This window comes from Miniopterus schreibersii (assembly GCF_964146895.1).
Source record: "Miniopterus schreibersii genome assembly, chromosome: 14".
NCBI classification, from domain to species: domain Eukaryota; kingdom Metazoa; phylum Chordata; class Mammalia; order Chiroptera; family Miniopteridae; genus Miniopterus; species Miniopterus schreibersii.
Window position 1 is genome coordinate 38,560,635 of NC_138114.1, and position 27,963 is coordinate 38,588,597.

Sequence of the window (27,963 nt, forward strand, 5' to 3'; positions counted from 1 at the left end):
CTTAAAAAGAAAATCAAATTCCCCAGATATTTTCAAACTCCACAACGAACAGAACATTCTCAGCTCTGCCTGTGGATCATTATCTCTTTTACATTTCATCTTTATATTCACTGGGTTCATAGAAAGGACATACACAGAAAGAAGAAAATAGCTGCTTCTTAGACACCAAATTTAGTAATTCTCTCAAATCTACTGGCACACAACTAAAAAGTTATATTTTTATAAGGCTTCATTAGGTTTTCATTGGTTCTGTCTTTTAAGAACACACATGCTGAATCGCCCATAACCTCAAGCCAAAATACATCTGCAAACTACAAGAAATGTTTTTTATAGGAAGACAAGAGTCATCACAATTTAAAAAGGGATATAGTGAGTAAAGACAGACAGATGTGGATTCATCTGGATCCCACTTTAGTGTCTCCCAAGCACCAAGTTGCTAACTGATGGAGGCCATCAATCTACAGTGCTCTGAAATTCCAGCCGGCTCCAATAGCCTTACCTGTTAATATGAGATTACTGTAAGTATTGGAGAATTGCTCCTTTAGAAGAACCAGATGCATCTGAGCTGCCTTCTCCCGTTGGAGCTCCAGCATAACATCAGGGTGCTGGGCAATCTTACAGCCTTTCTGTTTATCCAAGGCAACATCACTTCGAACAATGTCTACAAAAAGAAAGAAAAATGGCAGGAAACACAAATGAAAAGCAAAAAAATAAAAATTAAAAATAAAAAAATAAATTAAAAAAACCCATACACATATCACAGTTCTGTTTTACCACAAGATGACAATTTATAAACTATCAGTATTTTCATCAGAATTAAGAAATGCAGAAGTAATAAACCTGAGAGTCTCCCACTTGATACATCCTCCAAGTTTCTCTGCTCATTTGCAAATTCTTGAAAGATTTTTTTGTTTCTTATCTCTCTCTGACCTCATTTAAGATTCTCACTCCTCCGTTCCCCTTCTAAGCTCACCTCTAGTACTTATTTACCTCCTGGGGCCTTTTCTTAACATCTTTTAGCCTTCTCCATGGGTAAAAACAATCCAACTTTGTCTGAACACTAGTGACTATGAAGGTCATTTCATCCACTTTATGCCATAGGACCAAATGATAGCTCCAGCATGTGTATTTAGGACACTTGGCCTATTTTCAAATTTACCTCCCAGCCAGCCTACTCAGCTCAAACTAGGGCTGCCATTCTGTGGGTTAGCTGCTCAGAATTTCTCCTGATATTTTCTTCATATACCTCTGGGTACATTCTGACTCAGTAGATCCTTAATCTAGAAGCATTTTGTGAGTCGCTAAAGAAAGCAAGAGTAGGGCTAGAGTCACTTTTCAGATCTTCCTCCTTCCAGTTATTTTCCCATTAGTGATAGGCTGCTTTTTATACTTTTTATACAGTACGATTTCCACTCAAAGTAGATGTATTCTCCAGAAAAGAGCCTTCCTCAAAAACAAACATTCATCTAGAATGTATCCCAGTTACCAGGAAGCTTTCATGCCCTAAAGTTATTTGTTCCATTTTTACAAATTAAAATATAACTCAGCTGATTATCATAGAAACAAATGATATTATCAACAGCAATCTGGATGACAACTCTAGAAACTTCGAGTTTTACATAGCAAACTAAAGGATTTTAGGACAAAATGCTAAAAAAATAACTGCTCTGCCATTGTTGACATCAATGACTTTGGAAGGAAAATAAATGAATGCCCATGTTGATGGTACCAGTAGAAAGATTTGGTTCTTTAAGCCACGCTCAATGGCATTTAAGAAAAAAATTGGGTATGCGTCCATAAAGGGAGGAACATCATTGTGGACAAATAATCTTCAAATCTATAAATAAAGCCCTAAAAGAGAAGCCCAGATATTAATAAAAACCCATGACAATGAGGGTTAGGATGTTTGGTACACAAAGATTAGCCAGATGTGGGAATGGTCTTTATTCATTCTTACATAAAAAAAGAGGAGCTGGTTGGAAGTAATGCAGTATTTATACCTAGATATATTTATACCAATTTCTAGAATGTAGGCAATAAAGTGAACTCATTTAGCATTCAAGTAACTAATCTCATAATTTTTTGAGGCTTTAATAAAAAATCAGAATAAATTAAAGCAAGGATACACTCTAGTTTAAGACCAGCAATAGACAGCAAGAGAAATATAAATATAGTTTACATTTATTTAAATTACACTCTATTAAATTTTTTTTAAATATATCTTCATTGATTTCATAGAGAGGAAAGGAGAGGGAGAGAGAGGTAGAAACTGATGAGAGAGTCATTGATTGGCTGCCTCCTGCACGCCCCCAACTGGGGATTGAGTCTGCAACTGGGGCATGTGCCCTGACCAGGAATGGAATCCTGATCGCCTGGATCCTAGGTCGATGCTCAACCGCTGAGCTACGCCTGGCCAGGCTATTAATTTTTTAATTACATTGTATCACTGAATCCTTCCAACAATCCTATGAAAGTATGAGGCAGATATTGTTGACTAGCCAACACAAACCCTAAATATACTCCCTTATCCTTTGCCTTCCACTACTGTAGAGAGTGAAAAGCTAAAATATACAATTTCCCAGCTTTTCTTGAAGCAATGAGTGACCATGTAACATGGTTCTGGCCATAAGCTGCAGGCAGACATCCCCAGGAGGACTTCCCTTGCCAAATTAAAAGAGAAATCTCACTAAGAGAAAACCAGGTTGTTGTTTTTTTCTTTCAGCCTTTTAGTCCTTCCTATTCTTTATGCCTGAAACACAGACATGAGGCTTGGAGTTATACAGTCATTTTGTTGCAATGAGTCAAGAAGCAAGAGGGTAAAGGACTCCACACTAAGGATAGTGAACAGAAAGATGGGACGAGCCTAAGTCCCTAATGTCTTTATTGAGCAACCATAGCTATCATACTTGTTCTAAACTGCCCTCTTGACTTTTTGTTATGTGAGATAAAGGCACTATTTGTATAAACCATTAATAGACAATTATCAATTTTTGAAATCCTAACCTGTTTTTGTGTTCTTAAGTAATAAGGGATAATATTATTAACCCTACTGTATATATAAGGAAACTGAGGTCCATAAAGCTGAAGTGATTTGCTCAAGTTCACAAAGTATGGTCAGACCCCAAATCCAAGAATTTTCAAAGCCAAGACCAGTGATCTTTCCAGAAGTTATTCCTAAACAGAAACTCATGAACTTAATAGTAAAGAACACTAGACAATAAAAGATAGGAACTAAAAAGAAAAACCTAATTATACTATTACAGTGGCATACTACGGTCCATCCAGAAAAGAAATATAGATGATACTTTCCTAGAAAGCATTAAAAAACTTATAAAAAGAAAAGTGGAGTTTCAATTATCCTGATATCCTCTGATAGAAGTCTAATTCAAAGAATAGAACACCTACTAAACTTTTTATTTCCTATCTAATAAGTTTATTGCTCAGAAGGCTGAGGAAGCAATCATTGTAACTGATATCCTCCATATCATTCAACCAGAACCTCAAAATAAAATGACCATATTATCGTAATATTAATAATACTAAGAAAAGGAAACCATGGGCGTGGCCAAACATACTTTGTAGACTTTAGAAAAGTACATTATAACAATGTTTTGAGGAAAAATAGATATTCTATATGGATTTTTATTCATACTTAATCTGTTCAGCATTGTATAAAAGACTAGATAAACACAGAGCAAGAATAGTTATCAAAGATGCACATGGTCATATATCAGTAGAAAGAGTAAGCATCATAAATGACTAGCGTAACATTCAAAATTGTCTTGGCAATCTAGAAACTTAGGGTAAGATTTCCAACATGTAGTTAAAGACATGAACACAAATTCCTGCACATAAACTAATTAAAATTAATTACATAAGATAATATGGGAAAGCCAGACCAGACAGAGCTCAAATATTTAAGATCTTTTTAAGATTTGTAAATTTTAGTTAAATACAGGCTTAACATAAGCCAGTGATATGCTGCCAAATACGATATTACCATCAAAAAGATTAATCCAATCTTAGATTAAATTAATGGAACCAGAACACACAGAATACAAGAGGTAACAGCGACACTGCATTCCATGCCAGTCAACGGCAGCAGAGTGAAGAGCTGGAGTTAAGCAGACCTCAGTTCAAATTCTGATTTGGTGTTTAGTTGCAGAACTGACAGATGAAAGCACCTCTGTAGGCCTCAATTTTTTCATCTACTGTTATTATAAAGAAGCATAAAAGACTTAGCACTATGCATGCCACCTAATAAGAGTTCTATGAAAGGTAACTATTATTATTTTTGTTTTAGTATCCTACTTGTGATAGTATATTTATTTCCAGCTATAATAGTTTCAGTAGGATATTAATCATCTAGATAGCATCCAAAGTAAAGTATCAAGATAGCAAATAATTTTATTTTGTTAAAACAGCTGAAAAAATTGAGTGTTAAGCTGGCAAAAAAATACAAAAGAAAACCTGCTTTCATATAGAAGGGATAACTGACTTGTTCCATGTAAACCTCAAAAGTCAAGCATTATGGGAATAACCAAAAAACATACTCTACAGTTTCACATGAGAAAATTGTGACAACAGAAGCTGTCATATAAGGAAAAGAACTATTTGAGGATGGAGTGAGTTTCCTATTCCTAGAAATATTCAAGCTGAAGCTGAATGACACAGGCACAGTAAAGTGATTTCAATATAGTCATCAAAGCCTCCCAAGTACAGAGTTAGGTACTTTCTCTGACATTATGTGAGGCAATAATAATAGGTAGTTAAAGGCACAGGCCTTGTATTCAAACAGATACTTCATTAGGAAAATGAAAAGATGACACAAACAAAATATTTGAATATATACAATAGAAATACAAAGAAAATTTTTATAACTTAATAAAAAGACTAATAACCCAATTTAAAAATGGATAAAATATCTGAATAGACAGTTCAACAAAGGAGATACACAAATGGCTAATAAGCTTGTGAAAAGATGCACAACATAGTCCTTTGAAAGAGATTCACAGATGCTAGAAGAACCTCTGTGAGGAGAGCCTACAGCTCCAAACTAAAGTACTCATAATCTGCTCCCTCCAATTGGTTTGCCCTTTAATTTCCCTGTTTAGTCAACCACATAATTTCCCAAATCCTCTAGTTTCTGACCCCTGTTATCTTTTATTAAAGGAAGAAAGGTCTCTTCCTTTCCCTTCAAGTCACTAAATTTATCCACTTTGGCTTTAAAATGTCTCTTAGAGTTACCCTCCCTCTTCTTTTCAATTCCAGTTAATACTATGTACCTTTTTCTGGATCATTAAAACAGTGTAAGCCAGCATCCACAACTCTAGACTCATGGATCTCCAAGGCCCTCAGTATGTCACTTTTAGAAAAAATCCTTCATTTTATGTTTCAAACAGAGAAATATACAAAGAATACCCACTCACACCCATGTACCGTCACTCAGCTCTATCCTTTTATAATATTTTATAATCAATTACTTTGTTAAGTTAGACATACACACATGCACACACACACACACAGCTTATAGGAATTTGAACTGCACTGAATTTATAAATTAATTTGGAGACAATTTCAAGATATTTAATCTTCCTTTTCATGGCATTATGCATTTCTGTGTAGATCTTCTTTAATATTTCTCAGTAAAGTTTTAGTGTCTTCTATTAAAATTTGATATATTTCTTAGATTTATTCAAAGATACTATGGTTTATTCATGGTATGGTATGGTATCTTTTTTTTTTACTTTTTTTACATTTATCTTTATTGTTTAAAGTATTACAAATGTCTTCCTCTTCCTTCTACCCTCATTTTTATTTTTATTTTATTTATTTATTTATTTATTGGCCCCTTACCTAAGGGATATATGGGACTAATTATAGGAAGAAGTTCACGTTCTAAGGCAGGAATACAGGTCCTCCCAGGAGTAATAGATTCAGACTATACAGGGGAATTAAAAATTATGATTCAACCTCCAAAAAAAGACTATACAAATACACCTGGGACAAAGAATAGCACAATTATTATTGCTCCCTTATTTGGCCCTTCCAAATGTTACATTAAAAGAAGAGAGAGGAGATCAAGGATTTGGCTCTAGTGATTTAGTAGCTTGGGTAAAAAAAGTAGGAAGGCATAGACCCATGAAAAAATTATTGATAGAAGGAAAAGAAATAGAGGGCTTAATTGACACAGGGGCAGATGTCTCCTGCGTAGCTGGTAAGCTACCCTCATTTTTAATAATATGTTCTAAATTGTTGTCCACAGTTTATAAAAATGAACCTGGTTTTGCTATATAGAGCTTGAATTTAGCAATCTTGGCAAACTCTTATTATTTCTAACCATTTGTGACTAGGTGTCCATGAATTCATTATGTAACCAATTATACATCTGCTAATAAAAACAAATTTGTTGCCCTGGCCAGTGTGGCTCAGTTGATTGGGCATTGTCCAGTACACAGAAAGGTTGCTGGTTTGACTCCCAGTCAGGGCACATGCCCAGGTTATGGGCCCAATCGTGGTAGGGGGCATACAGGAGGCAGTCGATCGATGTTGTGCTCTCACATAGATGTTTCTCTCTTCTCCCTTCCTCTCTCTCTAAAAATCAATAAACTTAGCCGGGCCGGGCGTGGCTCAGCGGTTGAGCGTCAACCTAGGATCCAGGAGATCAGGGTTCGATTCCCGGTCAGGGTACATGCCCGGGTTGCGGGCTCGATCAATGACTCTCTAATCATTGATGTTTCTATCTCTCTCTCTCCTTCTCCCTTCCTCTCTCTGAAATCAATAGATATATAAAAATAAAAATAAAATAAATAAAAATCAATAAACTTAAATATAAAAAAATTGTTTCTTCCTTCTTAATTCTTATATATTTTATTTACTTTTCTTATTTGATGGAAGGCATAGGGCTCTTGCATTTCTGCTTATCTTACAATCGGAGACACTGGTTGCCTTTGTTCTAGATTATCTTTTCAAAGATGTTTGTATATTGAACAGCCTTAGAAGATAAAGATTGTACCTCCCTCCAAAGCAAAGGGCAGGCATGCTTAGTATCCAATATAATAAAGACAGCATTTCCCTCCAAAATACAGGGCAGGCCTGTTTACTTCTCATTATAAAAGATTCAGGTTCCCTAACCTCAGGGTTCCCTTCCTCTTATACAACCCATTGCATGTGCAAGTATCACTTAGCATTCTTCCTATTGTCCTGTGAGAACTGAGACTCAGCAAAACAGTTCAAAAATGTGCTGATACTCTGGCCACAGATATTGTTGTAAAAAAAACAAAACAAACTGTTTTGTGTCTGACACGGGAGTCTCATATCTTATGCCAGCATCCATGCCATTCTGGCAGCCTACCTTGTTAGTTTGCAAGTGGCGTAAAACCTCAGACCCTTCACAATTCTTGTTACTATTGTGCCCACTAGTACTCCAGTACAAAGGTGAGGTGAGGGCACTGTTGGCTTCTTCCTGACTTTAAAGGGAATGCTTCTAATATTTCACTATAAGCATAATAATTGTTTTAGGTTCTTGGTAGATATCTTGGTGGATACTCTTTTTCAAGTTATGGGAAATAGTTTAAAAATTCATAACTCATTTAAACTTGAGACATTGTTGCTTTAGTGGTCTAAAAGAGTTGATATAGCTTTCAAAAATGGATCTCCTTAGAATCAAAATAGGGAAGGGATCCCTAGAAGGGAGCTACTGGAACTTCTGGTAAAACAGTTGTTCATTATGTCCTACCCTGCAGGACATTTGACATTCTTGGCCCCAACCAACAGATACCAGTAGCATCCCCAGTGTCAATGCTTATAACCGCCTCCCCCCCTCATTTTTTAAAAATGTTCTCTAGACCAGGGGTTGGCTGGCTTTTTCTATAAAGAATCAGACAGTAAATATTTTAGGTTTTGTGGGCCATACAACCTCTGATGCAACTACTCAATTCTGCTGTTGTAATGCAAAAGAGCCACAGACAATACATAAATGGGAACAGCTGTGTTCCAATAAAACTTTATAAAAACAGGTAGTGGTGAGATTTGCCCTGCGGGCTATATACTTTGTTGACCCTTGTTCTAGAGGGATAAGCAAAAAGTAAAATACCCTCAGATTTCACAGATAAGGAAACCGGAGATAGGGATAAAGTGATTTACCCAGCATTTTGTTTATACAGCATTTTGTAATAAGCAAATATTAGAACCCTGGCCTCCTAACTGCTGGTGCTCTTCCCACATCACCCAGTAGAATAAGTGACACCCTGGCAGACTCTGCCCCTGCAAGTATTTTTATCCATTTCTACTAAATGTATGCAAATATATATGGATTCTTGGAAGATGTCTATGAATATTCAAGTTTCTGCTCCAGCTCGCTTATCTGAGGTCTGCAGCATTTCTCTAGTTTTACATTATTCCCAGATGAAGACACTATTGCAAGAATGTTCATGAAAACAAGCAATACAATTGAGTTGGAGGGTGAACCCAGAAGCAGAGACTTCCCACAACAACTCAGCATAAATCATTCATCTGCTAAATATTTCTAAGGCTCTCCTAACAGTATTGACCACAGCCCTGATTTTTCATCTGTACAGCACGACTCATACTCAATCAACTTGAAGTCTATTTTCCTTTCTTCTTTTTTTTTCTTTTGTTAATCCTCACCTGAGGATATTTTTTAGAGAGAATGGGAGGGGGGAGACAGAGAGAGAAACATTGATGTAAGAGAGACACATCAATTCCTTGCCTCCAGCACGCACCCTAACCAGGGCCAGAGACCGAGCCTGCAACTGAGGTACATGCCCTTGACCAGAATTGAACCCGCAACTCTTCGGTCCGCAGGCCGATGCTCTAACCACTGAGCAAAACTGGCTAGAGCCTGAGGTCTATTTTCAAGTGAGAGTTCCTAAATAACTGGATCTAATACTACTCTACACAAAATAGCAGAATGTATCACATCTACTTCTTTTCTTTCACTTGCAATTGCTGAAATTCTCTCCACAAAGATATTTTTGCACTGACTGAATCTTCATAAAAGTGCTAAATAATCTGTCTCATGGAAGTACTATGCAATCATAAATAGCTGTTAATAAGGATATACACACCTTGAAGTAAAGCATTAGTTCTGAGGACTGAGATCAGACAAGAACAGTTACATAACCAGCCTTAGCCAAAACTAAGATATTTGCTGGTTTACTCAGTGTATCTGGGGTCATTTTTACCCATAGTTGGTGGGATTCACACAGTGGATAGAAGACCAGACTACATGAACTAAATTTCTTCCAACTCCAAGATTTAGTTAGTCTGAATTCAGAAAAAAGAGAGAATGCTACATCCAAGAGAAATCCTCACAGAAGGTAAACTCAGCTTGAATAACAAACCATTCAGATTGTGAAAAGAGAAGACAGAGATGCATAAAGAAAAAAAGGTAGCTCTGCACCAATGGGCTCCTCTCTTCCTCTTCACACCCAAATAGTAAAAACCACTCAGAAGCTCTAGGGTTATCCCATTATCAAAAGGCTCCTAAAGAGACAACCTTGTAACAAATGGTTTAGAATTTACTTCACCAGAGCAACAATCATGAATGCCAATTAGAGCCAATGGCCTGACATATTTGTTCATTGAGCACCAATAATTTTAGATGGCAATTCCCATTGGAATCTGATGTATTCAAATCTTTTGGAGCTAACTAAATAACAGGCAAAAATAGGAGCCAACAATTACACTTAATACATGCTTTTTGTTGAATAAGAGAAAAAGTACTTAAGCACTGGATTAGAGTCAGTTGCACTGGACTTCATTCTGTGCCTGAAAAACTATCAGTTTCTTTGAGAGTTGACTTTCCCCATTGTATATGTATACTGGCTAGGAGTAGAATGTACATATCATTTAGGTATGCTATAAATTCTCCAAAGGACAATGTGTAATCCAAAGCTACTAAATATCAAAATCAACCAGAAAATAAAACAGAATTCCAAAGAAATTAAAACAAAAGTTTAGACATCTGAACTTTTAATACGGATATGTCCAGCAGCATCATTTCCTTGCCTAACTTGGAAGCAAACCAAATTTCCTCATGTGGATGGCTTTGGAGCCTCCTAGTGGCAGCCTCAGGGGACCCACAGAAGTAGGAGCCTAGAAAGGACCACGCTTTCAAGAGCGTGTTAGTTATGTATGCTGGTGATAATTCAAACAAACACATCAGCTCCTACAATGTGCTCAACACACTATATTGAACACTAGAAATGTAAAGATGAATAAATGTTTGTTCCTACCCTCATGGAGCTCACAGCCTACTATAACAAGTAAAAACAGAAATAATTCTAAAACAACGTAATAAGCACTTATAACCTGCACACCTAGGGAAAGGGGATGTAGTCAGAAATGAGTAATAAAGGGGGTGACTTCTTAACCAAATCTTTATTAAAGGGTAGGTAGAAGTCTGTCTGATGGAGACTCCAAGGACACTATATATTTTCATGCCTTTCCTAATTCTGCTTACTGTTTAGAATAGTTCCTTTCCACATACCATAATTAGAATGCCAAGACTAGTGTACAGTGCAGTGGGAAGAAACCTGAAGAAACAAGCTGGGAGCAAATGTATGAGTGCCTTTATGGTTTCAGCTTTATCTTCTAGCCTCTGAAGAGATGTCAGAGGCTCTGAATCAGAGAAGTGACCTACCGAAGACTATACACGAGAATAACTCTAGTGGCAGTATAAGGAATACATTAAGAGAGCTGGGAAGCAGAGAGACCCATTAATCTGTCATTAATAGTCCAGGAGAGAGGAAAGATGGGCTGGCAATAGAGCAGTAGCAAGAAAGAGGATTCCAGAGTTAAGGACAACTATACCTGACAGCCAAATGAATATAGGAGATTAGATTCAGAAAAGAATAAAAAATAATACAAAGTTTTCCTTAAGAGACAAGGTAGAAAGTGATGCCATTAACCATGGCAGGGAACACAGGAGAAGCCGAGGGGATGAGTAATAATGAAAAACTTTAGTAAATTTTATTTGAGGTACATATTAGATATGAGGTTTGTTTAAGAAACACTAGGAAATATCTGCAAACTTCAAAAATCTGAAAAAAAATTATAACCATCTCAAAATAACCACAAGAGTTATAACTGCAATTAAAATATTATTTTATTGATATAGAAAAAAGAACAATCACTTCTATTTTTGAAGATAACCTGAAATTGATCAAGTATCAGAAGCCTAACCACTCATTAGACAATGAAAATTTTCTAACAAACGCGAATATCTTATTCCCCTTACTTTTGTCCCCTTTGTTTTATCCAAAAATATTAATCCTTCAAGGAACACCTTGATTTCCATTTTTGCACAAAGCCTTATTTTATCCCTTCGAGGCCTTGTATGTTAATTTATTAGGTTAACATATCTGAACTCTCAGAGCACTTAGCATAAATATTCTACTATGTTGTTCTTTATGATTTGCTGGAGTATTAATGAAATTTAGTTGTGTTTCTCCAACTATATTTAAGTTTCTTAAGTAATAAGACATGGACCTACTGACCTCAGCCAGAGAGCCAACTAATCACTTATTCTTCTTCCTTTACATTTTACAAATGATAAAACTGGGCCCACACAAGTCAAGTAAGTTGGCCAGGGTGCACACAAAACTTGTTGTAGACCTCAGAATGAAACAAGGTACCCAGAGTTCTAGTTCTATATTTCTATGCTTTCAAATGCCCCGTAAGTATTTAGTGAGCTACTTGTGCTCTTATACTTCCTTTCCTATGGAGCATTTTTGCATCTTAATATTCAAATGCCAAAAGGCTCAAATTAATGATTATTTAATGGTAGAATTATAAGCACCTTGGAAGGCAGTTAAGGTAAATATTTGGGGACAGTGAGGCATTCTGGAAAATTTAAAATCATATCACAAATTTTAGCATCCAGTCATGATAAAATAACAGAAATTAGATTAACTCTCCTACCTTAAATAACTTAAAAGAGAACCAATACACATGAAACAATGGTTTCAAACATAGGAAAACAGAAAGCACAGGGCAGTGATCCTTAGGGAAGGAGAAACAAACTAGGTGAGCCCTGTGATGCCCTAATGCCCTATTCTCACTATCTGGAAAGAGCTTTTAGGCTGTAGTACAGGGAGGGGGAACCCAAAAAGAACTCAGCAGTCTTGCTGAGTTGAGGAGGCAGAGTTCAGAGTTAGGAGAGGCTGAGGCTGTTCTGTAACTAGAAGTTACAGAACAGAGTACAGGAGAGATGGGAGCTACACAAAGGGCAGGAGATCCAGAGATCTGCAGAGGAGTCACCTGACATCTCTGGGTAATAACCTGCCATATGTGAAAAAAAATTACCATTGCAAAAAAAAAAAGAACCACCAGAAAGGAGTAAGTGAAACAATCACCACAATTTACAAAGGATCAGAATAGTTAATGTTCTGGGCAGCCAGACTAAAGAGAACTCAGAATATACAGGCATGGAGTAAGAAGGGTATGGAGCCCGGCTGGGTGTGGCTCAGCGGCTGAGCATCAACCTAGGATCCAGGAGATCGAGGTTCAATTCCCAGTCAGGGCACATGCCTGGGTTTCAGGCTCGATCCCCGTTTGGGGGTGTGCAGGAGGCAGCTGATCAATGACTATCATTGATGTTTCTATCTCTCTCTTTCCCTCTCCCTTCCTCTCTCTGAATGATGATGCATAGCTGAACTTATCTAAATGAAGGACACAGAGATTTTTTTTTTAACCTTTTGACCCCCTTCTCCCTTTGACTCTTTAAAAAAACAAATTTTAAGAAAATAAAAGGGCAAACCAAATACAAAGGGAAAACAGCTACAAAACAAATATCTAACAAAGGATTTATATCCATAGTATATAAAATCTCTTACAACTTAATGATAAAACAACCCAATTCAAAGGTAAAGAATTTAAACAGAATTTTTACCACAGAAAATATACACGGCACATAAGCTCATGAAACAATGCTTATCATTCGTTAGAGGAGTATAAATAAAACAATGAGGTCCCACTACACGCTCACTAGAATAGCTCAAGTTAAAAGGACTGAACATAACAAGCTTTCATGAGCATGTGAAGCAACTGAAACTCTCAGAAAATGGTGACAAGAATGCAAAATGGTCCAATCATTTTGGGGAAAAGTTTGACAAGTTCTTAAAAAGTTAAACATGTATTTACCACACAATCCAGCAATTCAACTCCCAGGTATTTATCTCAAAGAAATGAAAACATGTCCGTGCAGAGATAAGAATTTTCATAGCAGTTTTATTCATAATAGCCCAAAACTAGACAGACCCAAATTTTCATCAGGTGGTAAATGGAATAAGCAAATTGTAGTATATCCGTTCAAAGGAAATCACTATTTAACAATAAAAGGGAACAAAATGCTGATACATGCAACAGCATTGATGGACTTTCAAAGTGTTATATTAAGTGAAAGAAGTCTTTCATAAAAGGCTATCTACTGCATAATTCATTTAAATAAAGTCTAGAAAGTATAAACTATAATGACCAAAAGCAGATCAGTAGTTCATGGGGGAGAAAAATAGGGGGTGACTATAAAGGGGCAAGATGAAACTTTTTTTTTTAATGTTCTATATCATGATTGTGATAATCATAACAAATGAATATATTTGTCAAAACTCATCAAATTGTACACTTAAAATGGCAAATTTTACCTGAATAATGCTGATAAGTATTTAAAGGGCAAAAAAGGATGGAGAAGAGGTGGGGAAAAAAAGAGGAAATTTTTTACAAAACCATTTGCAAGGCTGTTACTTGTTCTATCCACTCACAAGGTAATTCCTCACGTAAGTCTAATTGAGACGTACTAAATACACTTGAAACACCAGCAAAATACATCAGAAAAGAGCACAGTTATTGTCTCCTAGTGCTTTGAACTTCAGACAAGAGAAGGCTTAATTAAGCCATTGCAATAAAAGGAAGATTGGGAGTAAGGTAGAACTCAAACAGGACTTGGAACGCAGGATAAATCTGGGATTTTAAAAAAAGAGCCTTTGGACACGTGAAATAATTTGTTTAAATATTTTTAGAATATCGAAATGGAAATTCATTTGCAGAGATGAGAAGCTATCCTTGGAAAAAGCCCCTGATTTCCATACGGATTCATATGAACTAGTTTCTGTGCTCACGGCTTCCTAATTCTGAGAAATGGAAATTCCACACTCCCTTCTCTCTGCAAGAGTCCTGTTTCTCCACATGACTTTTCCCCCTTTTAACACAAGAGACATCTAATTAACTTTTCTGCCACATGCAGCTGGCACCAAAGCAAACCAAGCTGTGGGGTGGCTGACCCAGAATTACTGATGAATGTTCAAAGTAAACATGTTTTCAGCCAATCTGGAATGGTATATTTCTAAGAGGACAGAGAGCTCTTAAAATTAATTAACTCATCCGGACAAACTGTCCATCCAATGGAAGTTTTTCAGTAATGAATATCAGACCACAGATCTTCCTGCAGCTGAGCTTGTTTATCATTCAAGGAGGCTGCTTCTGCATGTTTCATGGATAACTTCATGATTTTTATTTTTACTGGCTTCTGGTCTCTTATATTTATATAAACAGGCCAAGAAAGCAAAACACACAAGTTTAAATGGAAGATCCCACAGTTCCCCAAAAGGCAGAGATACCTATCTTTCTCTTCTTTTCTACATGTCAGAGTAGAAAACTAAGGAGAGGAAAACATGTTTGGGAGAAGAGTAGAGGGCCTCATTAAAAAGCATGAACTTACTTAAGTGGTTTTGTCATTTATGGAAATTCTAATAAAGTGCTTTCTGATGCAAAGATTGACTGGGGGTCATACACAAAATGACATCAGACTCACATGAAGGCTGCAGCTTAACCCTAAATTAAGAAGTGCCAAAGTCGGTGACCTGAAAGAACTCACTTGATTGCATGGTCCAGTCGAGCCTGGTTTTTTCTGTTGTTTTGTTTGACTGTTTATTTTTATTTACATAGAACATAATCTTCTGAATGAGCTCTGACTATGACTCTGAATGAAGCAGTTTATCTCACATGGGTCCTTTTGGAGATAGAGGGAAACCCTTGAAATATCCTAAAATGTCTTGCCTTCCTCTGAATTAATCAACCACACTGCCTAATGGGGAGTTCTTACTGTTCTCTTAGTAACAGGGGGCCCAAGAGATGCTCTGGCCAGCTTAGGAAGCAAACAGAGTGGCTCCAACCTTCTGAAAACTAAGCCTACATAGATCCTTTGTTACCCCACATGAATCTACCCCACTGCCTGCCTCCTTATGGAGTTTTTCTAACTTCATTCATTACAAGGTCCTTCCTGTCACAGATCACTTTATGGGGCAATTATGTAATGAATCAACTAAAACAAAAGTGTACCTACCATTTGTTAAGGCTCTACTATGCACTGACACTGTACTAACACCTTACATATCATGTCAATTAATGTCATGACATATAATATCATGTCATTCTACAATAACAAATGTGGCAATACAGAGCACAGGTTCTAGAGTCAGACCACCTGAGTTAGATTTTTTACTTCACCACTTACAAGCTGCGAACTTCGGAGAAGTTACATAACCTCTTTGTTCCTTAGTTTCCACATCTATAAAGTAGAGCTGAGAGGATCTATTCACAGAATTTCTGTGAAGATTAAATGTGCTCAATAAATTTATCCATTTATTATCTCTGTTTTACAGATATAAAAATTAGCACCCCACAAGATGAAGTGACTACAGGTCTGTCTGACTCTAAAGCCAATGTCCTTAACTACTATACCACACTGACTCAAAAAAAAATTTCTCAGACCCAGGGTTTTTCAAAGCATGTTCTGGGAACACTGCTCTTATGAGATACAAACTTTATCCCTCCCTCTCTTAGATGCACACTGCATATTAGTATGATAAAAGCCCCTTGAAGAAACCTACTTAACTTGACTTAACCTAACGTTTCACAAACATATTTGATAATAAGCTATACTTCATAGATACTCAAGATTATGGAGACATGATCTTGAACACAGGCTGTCTTTTCCTTTCTTTGTGTCTTCTTTAATTTCTTTCTTCAACGTTTTGTAGTTTTCAGTGCACTCATCTTTCACCTCTTTAGTTAATTTTATTCCTGAGTATTTTATTCTTTTTGATGTTATAATAAATAGAACTGTTTTCCTAATTTCCTTTTCCGATAGTTCATTGTTAGTGTATAGAAATACAATTCATTTCTGCATGTTGATTTTGTGTCCTGCAATGTTACTGAATTCAGATATTAGTTCTAAGATAAACTGTTATATGTTTTTTGTCACAATTAAAAAACTAAAAACCTACCTGTGTAGATAGTGACTCATTACTATTGTCACTGACTTATTGAAATGTTTTCAATATACAACAAAATGATGGGTGCATAGAAACGTGGTATCAAATACTTTGTAAATAATTCCTAGCCCCTATAACCAGATTTCTCCTTTTGGAAGAGAAAAAAAAAAAAAAAAAAAAACGATAGAAAATGGGATTGTTTCTAATTGAAATGACAGAGACAAAAACCTGCTCTGCACTGACTAAATTTTTTGTAAAAAATTAAGTTTCACTCATGCTGATGTTACTAATCCCTCAGTTTATATGCATTTTTTGGTCCCAGTGAATTCTCTAAAAAAAAAAGTCTCCCTTTCATGTTACAACTGGAACACAAATTAACTGCAAAGGATACTATCTGTATCAAATCAATTAGAGATTGACCATGTCCTGTCAACTTTTCATTTGTAATGACTCTTTAACTATCCTTTTCTTTCCCACTACTGATGCATTAATGTTATCTGACCTCATCTCACTTCTGGATATCTTCACTAGCTAGCTTCTCTTTGGTCCCTCTGCAGCTAGGAATCTACCATTGTTCTATTCTGTCCTATGAACCATAAAATAACTTTAAAAATTTCTAAAACACCACATACAATTTTCTTAATTACAACCCTTCCTTGACTGTCTGTTGTCTAAAGGATAAACTCCAAACCCTTTACATTATGTTAACTTAACATTCAAGTTAACGCTCAGAGAGATTGTCTTCCACAGTCTGATTCCAAACCCAATCCATTTTCCTCTCTCAAGAAAAGCCTTTTACAATTGGTTCCTAAATGGCCTTGGTATGTTGGAAATTGGATTGACCCAATGGCACATGATTATTATTTTTAGCTCATCAATTCCCAAACATTAAGCAGTTTGTGAAGAAAAAAAAAAAAGATAAAAGAGCATCCTTTCATTTCCAAATATTCCTGAGTATGACTAAAAATCCCAGAAAAGAGATCAAAGTTTAATATGTGTAAAACAAAAACCCACTCTATATTTCTTAATTCCCAAGAAAAGTTTAGTTCTCAGTCTAGGCTCCCAGTTATGTCCAGAGGCCTTCCAACTTCTAAGAAACCAAGACTGCCAGAAGATAAGCATAATATTGGTCTCAATGGTGGTAACTCATCAGTCTAACAATGTCATCAAGTTTTCACAATACTCACTTCCATATCTTCACCACAGCCCAATCCTATACTAATAAAGTAAATGAGGCTACTGGGAAGCAAAGCAGGAGCTGGAAGTGGTGGAATAAATCAGCTGCCAGGAACAAATTCAGGAATTCTACTGCCTCCTTATACTCTTATAGTAAGAGTTATCCATTTAGTTTTTGTCTGTTTTTAGTTTTTCCCTGCATTTTTTTCCTTCTGAATAAACAAACTAGCTCAAAGACAGCAAGACTCTCAAGATGTAAGAGTTCCTTCTTTAAGTGCAAACACAGGTTCTCAAGACCTCTATTTTCCACAGGAGAGTATTTTATAACATTAGACTTATAGGTTCTCATAGACACTGGGGCTCTTTTGGTTAACGGTGATTGCAAACAAAGATCTAGTAAGAGCCATTGGAAGGACAACTACCGTCAAGTTAAGTGAATTCAAGACCTTCATTTTCAGTTTGGATGGATTCCAGACCACCATAACCTAATCCATTCATTATTCTTTCAACAAATATTTATCAAGCACCTACTATGTGCCAGGCCCTATGCATGGCACAGAATATATAGTTTAAAAAATACCACCACACTCAAGTGTAGAGATACCAGGGACAGAGGTCTACTCTAAAATGAAAGTGTGCAGTGAGTCCTTAAGCATCATTATTTTATAGTAAGAGGATCATTAGTTCTCTCTGGCTTTTAAATGTTGTTCATTGTGTTAAAACAGGAATTCATTATAAGTAAGTAAGCATTTCTGACCATCCACTATGTACTCTAGATGTGATGAGATTCTAAAATGGACTATTGTTGAAAAAACAGATTTTACAATCATCACCTCTGACTCTAAGTCCTAGTGGTAAAGCTGGGGAAGGTTACTTAACCTCCATGAACTTCAGTTTCCTCATCTTTAAATAGTGATGTTTGGGAAACCTGCCTGGTAGGGTTGTTGCGAAGATTAAATGAGATATAATATAAAGTGTACCTTTCAAAGGGTAGGTGCTCAAGAATTGTTTCTTTCCTTCTTTCAAAGAAATTAGGGCCACTGACAGCAATCAGGAGGTTACTATTTTTGTAGAAGGCCTGGGATAGGACAGTAACAGTAAGACCAAAGAGAAAATGAGAAATATCAAAGGCAGTTAAACAGGCAAAAAAGAGAGTTGATGTTGCATCAAAAAGATTTCACTATACTCATGAACTAAAAAAAAATGTACTTTTAGGGAAAAGGTTAGGTCTCAAAATAAGGGTGAACTTTTTCTATGTTAAGAAAAATTAGACTTCTAGGTCAAAAAACAGAGAAAAGGAAAATATATCTTTGGGGTAAAATGTATTAGGTCATTATACTTCAGTAAGAAGAAGAAGAAAAATTATCTACAGATGGAAAAAGGGGTCAGAGAGAGGTAGCAAAAAGTAAAAGGGATCAGATATATGGTGACGGAAGGAGATCTGACTTTGGATGGTAAACACACAATGCGATATACAGAAGATGTAGTATAGAATTGTACACTTGAAATCTACATAATTTTATTAACCAATGTAAATAAAAAAATTAAAAATAAAGAGCTCAACAATAATAAGTTCCTTCATAAACAATCTTTTATAAAAAATCATACAACAATTAAATAGATCACTTTAGCCATGGGCTCCATCCCTCTATGGCCCAAGACCATGGTGTCCATGACCAAAGGAAAGCATCCTATTTCACTGAGTTTTGGTAAAGGAAAAAAAAAAAAAACTGCTCCCTTTGAGGTACCCCCCTCCTCCACCATATACAACTTAGGTTTCAGGGAATACCTTACACAATGTAAACATCAATAGCCAGAGCCAATAAAAGAGGTTTAGAAGTTTTGTTTGGGGTTTTTTGCTCTGGGTTCACTTTTTCAGAAAAAGTAATCTGAAGAAAGCATCAAGAGTAAAGGGCTATAGTTAAACTGCCTTCCAGGGGTGGAGTGAAGGGCATGGGTTCGGTATAAAATCTTGGTTCTGCTACTTCTTAGCTTTGTGGACTTATCTAAGAGATTTAACCTCTCTGAGCCTTAATTTCCTCTTTCCATTCATATGAAATATCCAGAATAGGCAAACCCAGAGAGACAGTATGTTAGTGGTTTCCTAGGTCAGGGGTAGGGGATAGTTGGGGGAGTTAACTAAGAGGTGTGAGGTTTCCTTTTAGAGTGATGAAAATGTTCTAAAGTGGATAGTGGTGATGGTTGCACAAATCGGTGAATATACTAAAAGCCACTGAACTGTACTTTAGATGGTATGTAAATTGCATGGAATGTAAATTACAGCTCAATAAAGCTGTCTAAAAAATATTAAATGATACAATGCTTATAGAACCTTGGAAGTGCTCAGTAAACGTAGGCTGATGATGTTACTGATGTTGTTTCCAGAAGAAAATACATTTAATCTCAATTTTTTATGCATGTAATTGCTGAGAATCACCTGGACCCTTAATCTCAAAATTATAAAACCATTCTGTAATTCAGAGGAAATCTTAAGAAATCTCAGCAATGGTCTAATAACCTAAACTTTTATAAACATTTATAACAATAAGAAATAACAACAAGAGTAAATTTGTCTGGTGACACCTATAAAGTCTTTCTCAACAACTTCAGGTAAGTTTACTGCTTCTTTCTCTGTAATCTATCTATTCATATTTCTACCATATCATTATCTATTTTTTTAAAACATATCTTTATTGATTTCGGAGAGAGGAAAGGAGGGGGAGAGAGAGAGATAGAAACATCAATGATGAGAGTCATTGATCTGCTGCCTAGCCCGCAACCCGGGCATGTGCCCTGACCGGGAATTGAACCCCGATCTCCTGGATCCTAGGTGGATGCTCAACCGCTGAGCCACGCCTGGCCGGGCAATTATCTATGTTATGTCATTGTTTCCCCACTAAAGTGTGAGTTCTATCAAAGCAAAGCCTATATCCCATTCACTTTTGTATCCTAAAGAGAGAGAGGATATTGCAATGTTAACAAAATACTATGTTATATAGCAGGTGCTTAATAAATGTTTATTGAAATATTTAACTAAAAATCTGTGTTTTTCTTGTAATTTCTCATCTCTCTGAACTCCTGTTTTAGCCTCCTTGAAGAAAATGAGGAAAAGGTTTAGAAAGCTGACCAATTTAGCAATTACAACCCACATCTCTACCTGACCAACAGATGAAAACACCTCAACAAGTGAAGTTTTATTAGTTTTGCCAGCCTTAAAGTTCCCAGAGTTCTCAGGAACAAGGAAATAATCTAAAACAGGTTATTTAGTCCTAGGAAAACACTGAGAAGTTTATATAACCAACCCATGATCCCTACCATCATCACTAATGTTAAATGGATGAGAAGCCCCTGTCAGCTCCCCATCTTGCTGCTTGCTGCCTTTCAGGAACATTTTCCCCTTCCGGCTACCATAGGTACTAATATTAGTATCAAGTAGCAGAGCCTGCTACTCCAAGTATGGTTCCCAGACCAGGAGTATGGGAAAGACCTGGGAGTTTGTTAGAAATGCAGAATCTCACTTTTAACTAGATCCCCAGGTGATTCACATACATATTAAAGTTTAGGTGGCATTGCAGTAGAGGTGGCTATGCCTGGGCTCTAGATTCAGACTGTCTAGGTCTGAACTCAAAAGACCAGCAGGGGTGCCTTACTCAAATCATTCACCCAGAGGTTCTGACCCTGGTGTGCACTTTAGAAAACACCTGGGGAAATTTTTTTTTAAATCTCAATGCCTCAGCTCTACCCCAGAGAATTATTTAATTGGCACAGCACCCAATATTTTTTAAAGCTCCCCCACTGACTAACCCTTCTATCAAATGGGACAATTAATAGTACCAACCTCATCGGGTTGTGAGGAGAAAATCTGATCATCTTTGAAAAGCTTTTGGTCCAGTACTTGGGATGTATAAGTGCTCAGAATTATCCTACAGCAGGGATAAAAAAGAACAGGCTCACATGTACTAGTCTGGCCCCATCCTACAGGTATATACCTGCCAAGCTCACAAGACACAAAAGAAAGGACGTAATCAAAGAACACATTATGCCCAGGATGAGTTTTTCCTAGCTGCAAACTGTTGATTGAAGCTTCAAGGAAACTACATTGTGTTAGGTGAGGGGCAAACCATCTCTGCAAGGTGTCAGAAAAAGCCAGCACCTTCATTTGGAATGTGTTGATGGAGGGTGGGGGAGCACTATTTCAGCAGTTCTGTAACACAGGAAATCCCCCTTACCACACCTTCCTGATTTACACTGATTTTTGATGCACACCACATGTGTCCTCAACTCTTTTTTCCCCTCCCCCCAAGTTTTCAATCGTTCTGTTCCACATTTAGGTGATGAAAACTTAAAACCTGTGGTTATAACTTCTATGAGAAATTTCATTTTGAAAGCTTTCTAAATTTCAACTTTATTGCCATGAGGAAAACAGAAGAAACAAAAGACCTCAGTCATCCACTAACACAAAAACCCCTAGTGAAGACATTTAATAAGTGTAAGTATTCTGCTGCAAGTTGTTGAAAATCCTGACCTTCGGACTGGGGTGCCATTCATTTGCTTCTACAAATGTTCCATGAAACAATAGCACATATTTTTCTAATGGTTTTAGGTTACGTGTTTAGTTTCACCTATGGATTCTAACTTGGCTAAGCCTGGTCTGTATGTAGTTCCTTTTTAATCTACACCTCACTGGATTTAACCTGAGTCTACTCTTCCAAGGGGATTCATAATGGCCAGGCAAATAAGTCCACAACCTGGTTTTTCAACAATTGCAAGGAAATAAACACCCAGATGAAAACAGCCTACCTATTAGGGCATTGACTGATACATAAAGATTTATCTCAGTGGTGATTACATTTTTTTAAAGTGTGTGTGGTTCAGTGACTGTGTCACCAAAAAGCTCATGTTCTATTCCCAGGTCCTCTGCTTACTCACAATGGGCCCTCACAGTGGTAGATGAACAGGCTCCTCCTCGCTCTCACAGGGTGCACTTCAACTGCTAATGAACATCTGCATTTAAAAGGTTTTGAATTTCTTAAAAGGGGACATCTGTAGCACTCTCAACAATAAAGATTTAAAAATAATAAAATAAAAATAAATAAAAGGCTTTGAAGTTCTTTGTTGGTAGTCTCTTCAGTGATAGTGGCCTCCCACCCATGCTCTCAAAGTCCCCTCCATCCCATTCTCTGGACTTGATCTAACCTTATCCTGGGAATAGAGCCCAATCTCAAGGGAGTCTGGGACTTGGCTGCTAGGTCTCTAAGAATGGCATTCTGTGGCCTGTGCAAGGGTTTGTCAATGAAGAGCAGTTCAAAAAGACTCAAGAACCTGGGCTAAACTGGACCCCAGCACAACTACAAACAAAATGGCCTCTCACAAAAACCCCATTCTAGCTTCCCAGAGAGCCTGTTTCAGACTGACCCCAGCACCACAGAGCAAGAGTACCATCTGGTTCACTGCAGTGAAGGGATTACTAGCTCTGATACCTCATTTAAAAGTGTCAGGCTTGAAGACAGGGGTATTGAGTTCTAATTCCAGCTCCGCCACTAAAAAGCCAAGTTACTCTGAGCAACTTCTTTGAGTTTTTTTCATTTATAAAATGGAAATTACAAAATTTAAAATAAGACTAACTATACACAGTTTCTGTAAGGATCAGAAGAGTTTTTATAATCTTTAAAAAACATTACAAATATAAAATATAATTATTTTTCTCCTGCAAACAACTAATTAAGAAGTTATTTAAAAATGACTACCTTGTGCCTTCTTTAGTCTGTTTCTAACAAAACATATGCCAGGTCTTTTTATAAATTTCTTCTTCAGCTGACTAGGATTCTAATTCACAAAGCAGCTTTGACAACATGAGTGACATTCAAAGAGAATCAAGAAAGCCTTAGCTAGGATTTCTTTCAAATCACACAGTGATACACTATTTGAACAAAAAGTCAAAATACTTTTAGTGTCACTTTCTATCTGTATCCAAAACTTTATAAGCACTTGTTTTACTAAAGAAAACCATACTTTGATGCACAGGGTTAGTTTTGCTGTTGCTGTTTTCTTGACATTGCTCAAAGAATATATTATAGCTAAAAGGATCAAAATGAGTGAGGATGTTTAAAAAAATGTTAGGGGAAAATAAATAATTTAGATCAAGTTCCAATTTGGAAAAAGAAATATGATACTACAGCACAGCTTTGTTAGAAACAATAGACAAATAGCAAACAGGTGCTTGCTAAAAGGGAGTTAATGAGAATGGTTAAATTATAGCTCACCCACACATGTAATATTCTTTAGCCACTGAAAAACAGACTGACATTATTGGCAAAAAGGTTATCTAGATAAGCAAGTTGTACAATATGATTCCACATTTATATATTTAAAAACATATATATATAGGCATAGAAAAAGGTCTAAAAAGATACATGCCAAACTGGTATGAGTGGGATGGGGGTTACTTAATATATGTATTATTAAATTTATATTAATGAACATGCATAACACTGGTAATACAAAGCATAAATATTTAAACTAAAAATATGAATTAAAAAGTTAAGCATTGCCCTAGCCAATTTGGCTCAGTGGTTAGAGCATCAGCCTGAGGACTAAAGGGTCCTGGGTTTGATTCTGGCCAAGGGCACATACCTTGATTGCAGGCTCAATCCCCAGCCCCAGGAGGCAACCAATCGATGTCTCTCTCTCACATGGATGTTTCTCTTTTTCTTTCTCTCTCTCTCTTCTGCCACCCGACCCACCCGCCCCTTCCACTCTCTCTGAAAAGCAATGGAAAAAATATCCTTGGCTGAAGATTTTTTTAAAAAAAGTTACTCATTAACCAGAAATATCCTATAAATAAAATTAAAAAAATTTAAAAAAAAGCAGAAACAATGAATGGAAGAGAGGTTATTCCTTTTAGCATATTAAGCTACCAAATAAATGACAATCAGTCAACAAGTATTTACTGAAGAGCTACTATGCAAAAGGCACCCTACCAGATGTTATAGAAAAAACAGAAATGATATAATCACTACCCTCACGTTTACCTAGGAATAGAGCCAACTCTGCATGATCATACACAAAATGAAATCTGAGAATATAAGGCAGAATATGAAAATAGCCAAAGAAGTGATTTTTAGACAAGTGCCTTAGAAATTCCGGCTCAATAAATGTTTCATGAATGAATGAATGAATAAAATCACTTTGAGCTGAGATAGTGAATTCATAGAGGAGGACAATTTTGAGCTGGACTTTAAAAGATAAAGAATTCAGCAATGGTTAGGAAGCGGGCAGATAAATGATAAAGTGGAGGATTCAAAGGGTTAGAAATTAAGAGAATGGCAAAGAGTAGAAGCTTTGTGACAGGAAGCTACACCATTTGATTGTGAATAGACTCAGGTTCTTGTTGATAGAAGGAAAGAAGCAGCTGGTCAAGGAGGGTGAGCTGACTCTAGAGAGCCTTGGAAAGCTGGAGGAGAATGAAAAGGACTTGAGTTAGCAAACAAGGGATGTCCTGAAGGCTTCTAGGTAGGCAGTGACAGGAAGACAGTGGAACTTCAGAGAGGTTAATCAGGCAGCAGGATGGAGAGAAGCTGGAGACAGGGAACCCAGTTCCCTGAGAGAGAGGTGACAGGTGTGAGATGAGTGCCCAAACAAGATGGAAACAGTCACAAGGAAAACAATAATAAATTTCATTTAGTTCCATTCTCAAACTTTCAAATCAGACTTAAGCTAATATAAACCCCAAGAGAAAAGACCATTGAAGCTGTCTTAGTAGATGAGGAACACTGTTGATGTGTTATTTTGGGGGCAGAGAAAATCATCAACTTTGGAGTGAGACTGTCCTAGATCTAACCACAGCTCTGCCACTTACCAGTACAGTTACTTAAGTAACCCCTGAGATTTTGAGTAGAATATTTAACCTCTTTGCTCCTTGGTTTCTTCTTTTTAAGTGACTATAAAAGTGTTCTCTACTTAAATTTAACAAAATCTCAGTTCAAAGAGAAAGATAAGGGAGGGAAGAATGAAGGAAGGGTTTTCTTGAAACCTACCCTTAACAGTTCCCTTTACCCTTCACAAGGTTTCACTGGGCTTAGAATGTGAAGGAAGAAGGCAGAATATGGTTCGTTTATAAACTGAAACAATAATTCTAAAAATGCTCAACAATTTGATGGTAACTTTCTAACAGGTGTTTTTCAGATAGTCTTATCTTCATGCTTTTCTCTGCCATTTCCCTTACATCAATAACACTGGTGATTCATGCCTATTACTATCTTCAATGCATCCGCTTCCACCATATACCTCCTTCCAGAGAAACTAGTAAGGTCTATCTCACACTGGGTCAGTTGTTCTATTCCTTCACTATGTCATAAACTGTAACCACCATCTCTTTCAATTGTTCATCTTTCTCTCTGTGATTACTATTTCATTGTTTTACATAACAACTCTTGTGTGTCCTGGCCCACAAGTCCTTTGATAATCCTCATAGGAAGGCCTATGGCACATAATGCTTAGGATAGGGCTTTTGAGTGCCTATTAGATGAATAAATGAAATAATGAATGAATCAAATACTGGACCCCTCTCTTACCTAAGCATTGTGAAGAGATGGCCAGATTCTAATCCTGGTTCTACCAACTACTCATCTGTATGACCTTGAGCAAGTCACGTGTCTTTTCTGAGTCTCAGTTTCTTCATACACATAAACATACACACACACACACACACACACAATTCTCATCAGATTGATTTAAGAATTAAAAGAGGTAACATATGTCAAACACAGTAATTGCTCAACAAACAGTAGCTAGTAATAGTAGTAGTATTCACCCTTAAGGTCAGGTCAAGACCCCTCCTCCTAGATACCTATCCTGATTACTCCAGCTCTCACTTAACCCCCTTACTCTGAACTCCTATAGCTCTTACAGCTTGTATATCCTTTAACCTTTGAAAATATCCTATCTTGTTCTCATTGCTGTTATTTGCTACATATCTTGTGTGTCTGAGGAAATCTTTAACTTACAGAATTTTACAATTAGCTGCTACATGTAGGCAATGTATTAAATTCTCTTCATTTTACAGATAAGGAAGGCTTCAGGAGGGTGAACAATTTCCCCAATGGCACATGGTTAGTAAAAGAATTGAGACTAATACCAAAGTCTCCTTGTGAAGCTCATAGCATGTTTAATGAATAACATCACTGAGTCCCTGTTTCACACCACATTAGCAGAGTAGTCTTGGGCAAGCTACTTTACCACTCTGCATCTCCATTTCCCATTTGTCAAATGAGGAAAACAGTATTTCCTCACAAAGTTTCTAAGAGGATTAACTGTGTTAATGCATGTAAATTGCTTCAAATATATTGTATTTGGTGCCTAATAAGTACTCAATAATGTTAGGTAATATTATTATATTATTACTATTATTAAGTTGCAGAAAATTATCCATTCTTTCATAGTATTTCAGAATAATGCCCAAAATCTGAGCAATTTAACTTTTCCCAGCTTTCCAATCTTATCTTCCACCCTTTCCAGAGTAAGTGAAAATAAGGTACTGTTTTAATCCCCAACTCCTTCAATACAAACATACAGATACAGATATGTACATGTACCCCCATCTTTTCTAAATATGCAGTTTATATTTTTTGTTCGTCATTCTTTGCCAAACAAAAAGTAAAACACATGCAGTAAGATTTGTAAATAACATAAATAGTTTGACTTATTGTTCTATGCAATGTGATAATTATCTCTATATGGATTTTATGTGCATGTCAATGCCAGTGTGTTTTGATTGTCAATTCCTAGAGACAAAAACTGTCTGCTTAAGTCAATCAAACATAAATTCTGGGGCACTTGAGCTAATTTGAATTAAGTATTCAGAGAAGAATTTCAAAAAATTCAGAATATGATGGGGGATTAATGGAGATTGGCTTAGCAGAAGGCTTAATGAAAGAGGGGACTTGGGTAGAGCTTGAAAGACAACAAAATTTTTAATTCAAGAGGAAAGATGAGTGTTCAAGGTGGAGGGTATTGTATGAGCAAAGTGGAGGGACTGGGCAAAGATTAATCTAACTAAAGTAGAGTGGTGATACTAGAAACCACTGTGAAATTCTGTTGAATATATAAAACCAGAGAACTTTGATAGTACAGTTCATGATTTATTCCTCTTGGTAGCCCCAATATCTAGCACTAAGTTTGGATACAGTTGATGATCAAAAAATGTTTATTGAATTAAGCAAATGACACTGATTTTCACTCTATTAAAGTGAAGAAAAAACAGAACTGAACCCAACTCAATCAGATCATGAAATCAAAGGATAAAGTAGTTCAACAAGTATCTATACCTTCTACAGCACTAACCACTAGTCTAGAAATGTGTTTTTACTTTGCCTACATCACCACCCAAGGGCGAGAAATTAACACACCAAATTCTCTCATGCTCATATACTTATATTCTCTCTCACTCTCTCTCCCCATATATATTTCCCTCTCTCCCCCGCTACCCTCCTCC

General features: G+C 36.6%; 1 protein-coding gene across 1 annotated transcript in view; it reads right to left on the bottom strand.

The window, feature by feature from the left end:
* HPSE2 (heparanase 2 (inactive)) overlaps window positions 1-27,963 on the bottom strand; it is a 408,005-nt gene that overhangs the window by 366,855 nt on the left and 13,187 nt on the right. The window contains exon 3 of the mRNA XM_081158111.1: window positions 500-661. Coding sequence (XP_081014237.1) covers window positions 500-661 — 162 coding nt within the window. The remainder of the gene's footprint in view (window positions 1-499; window positions 662-27,963) is intronic.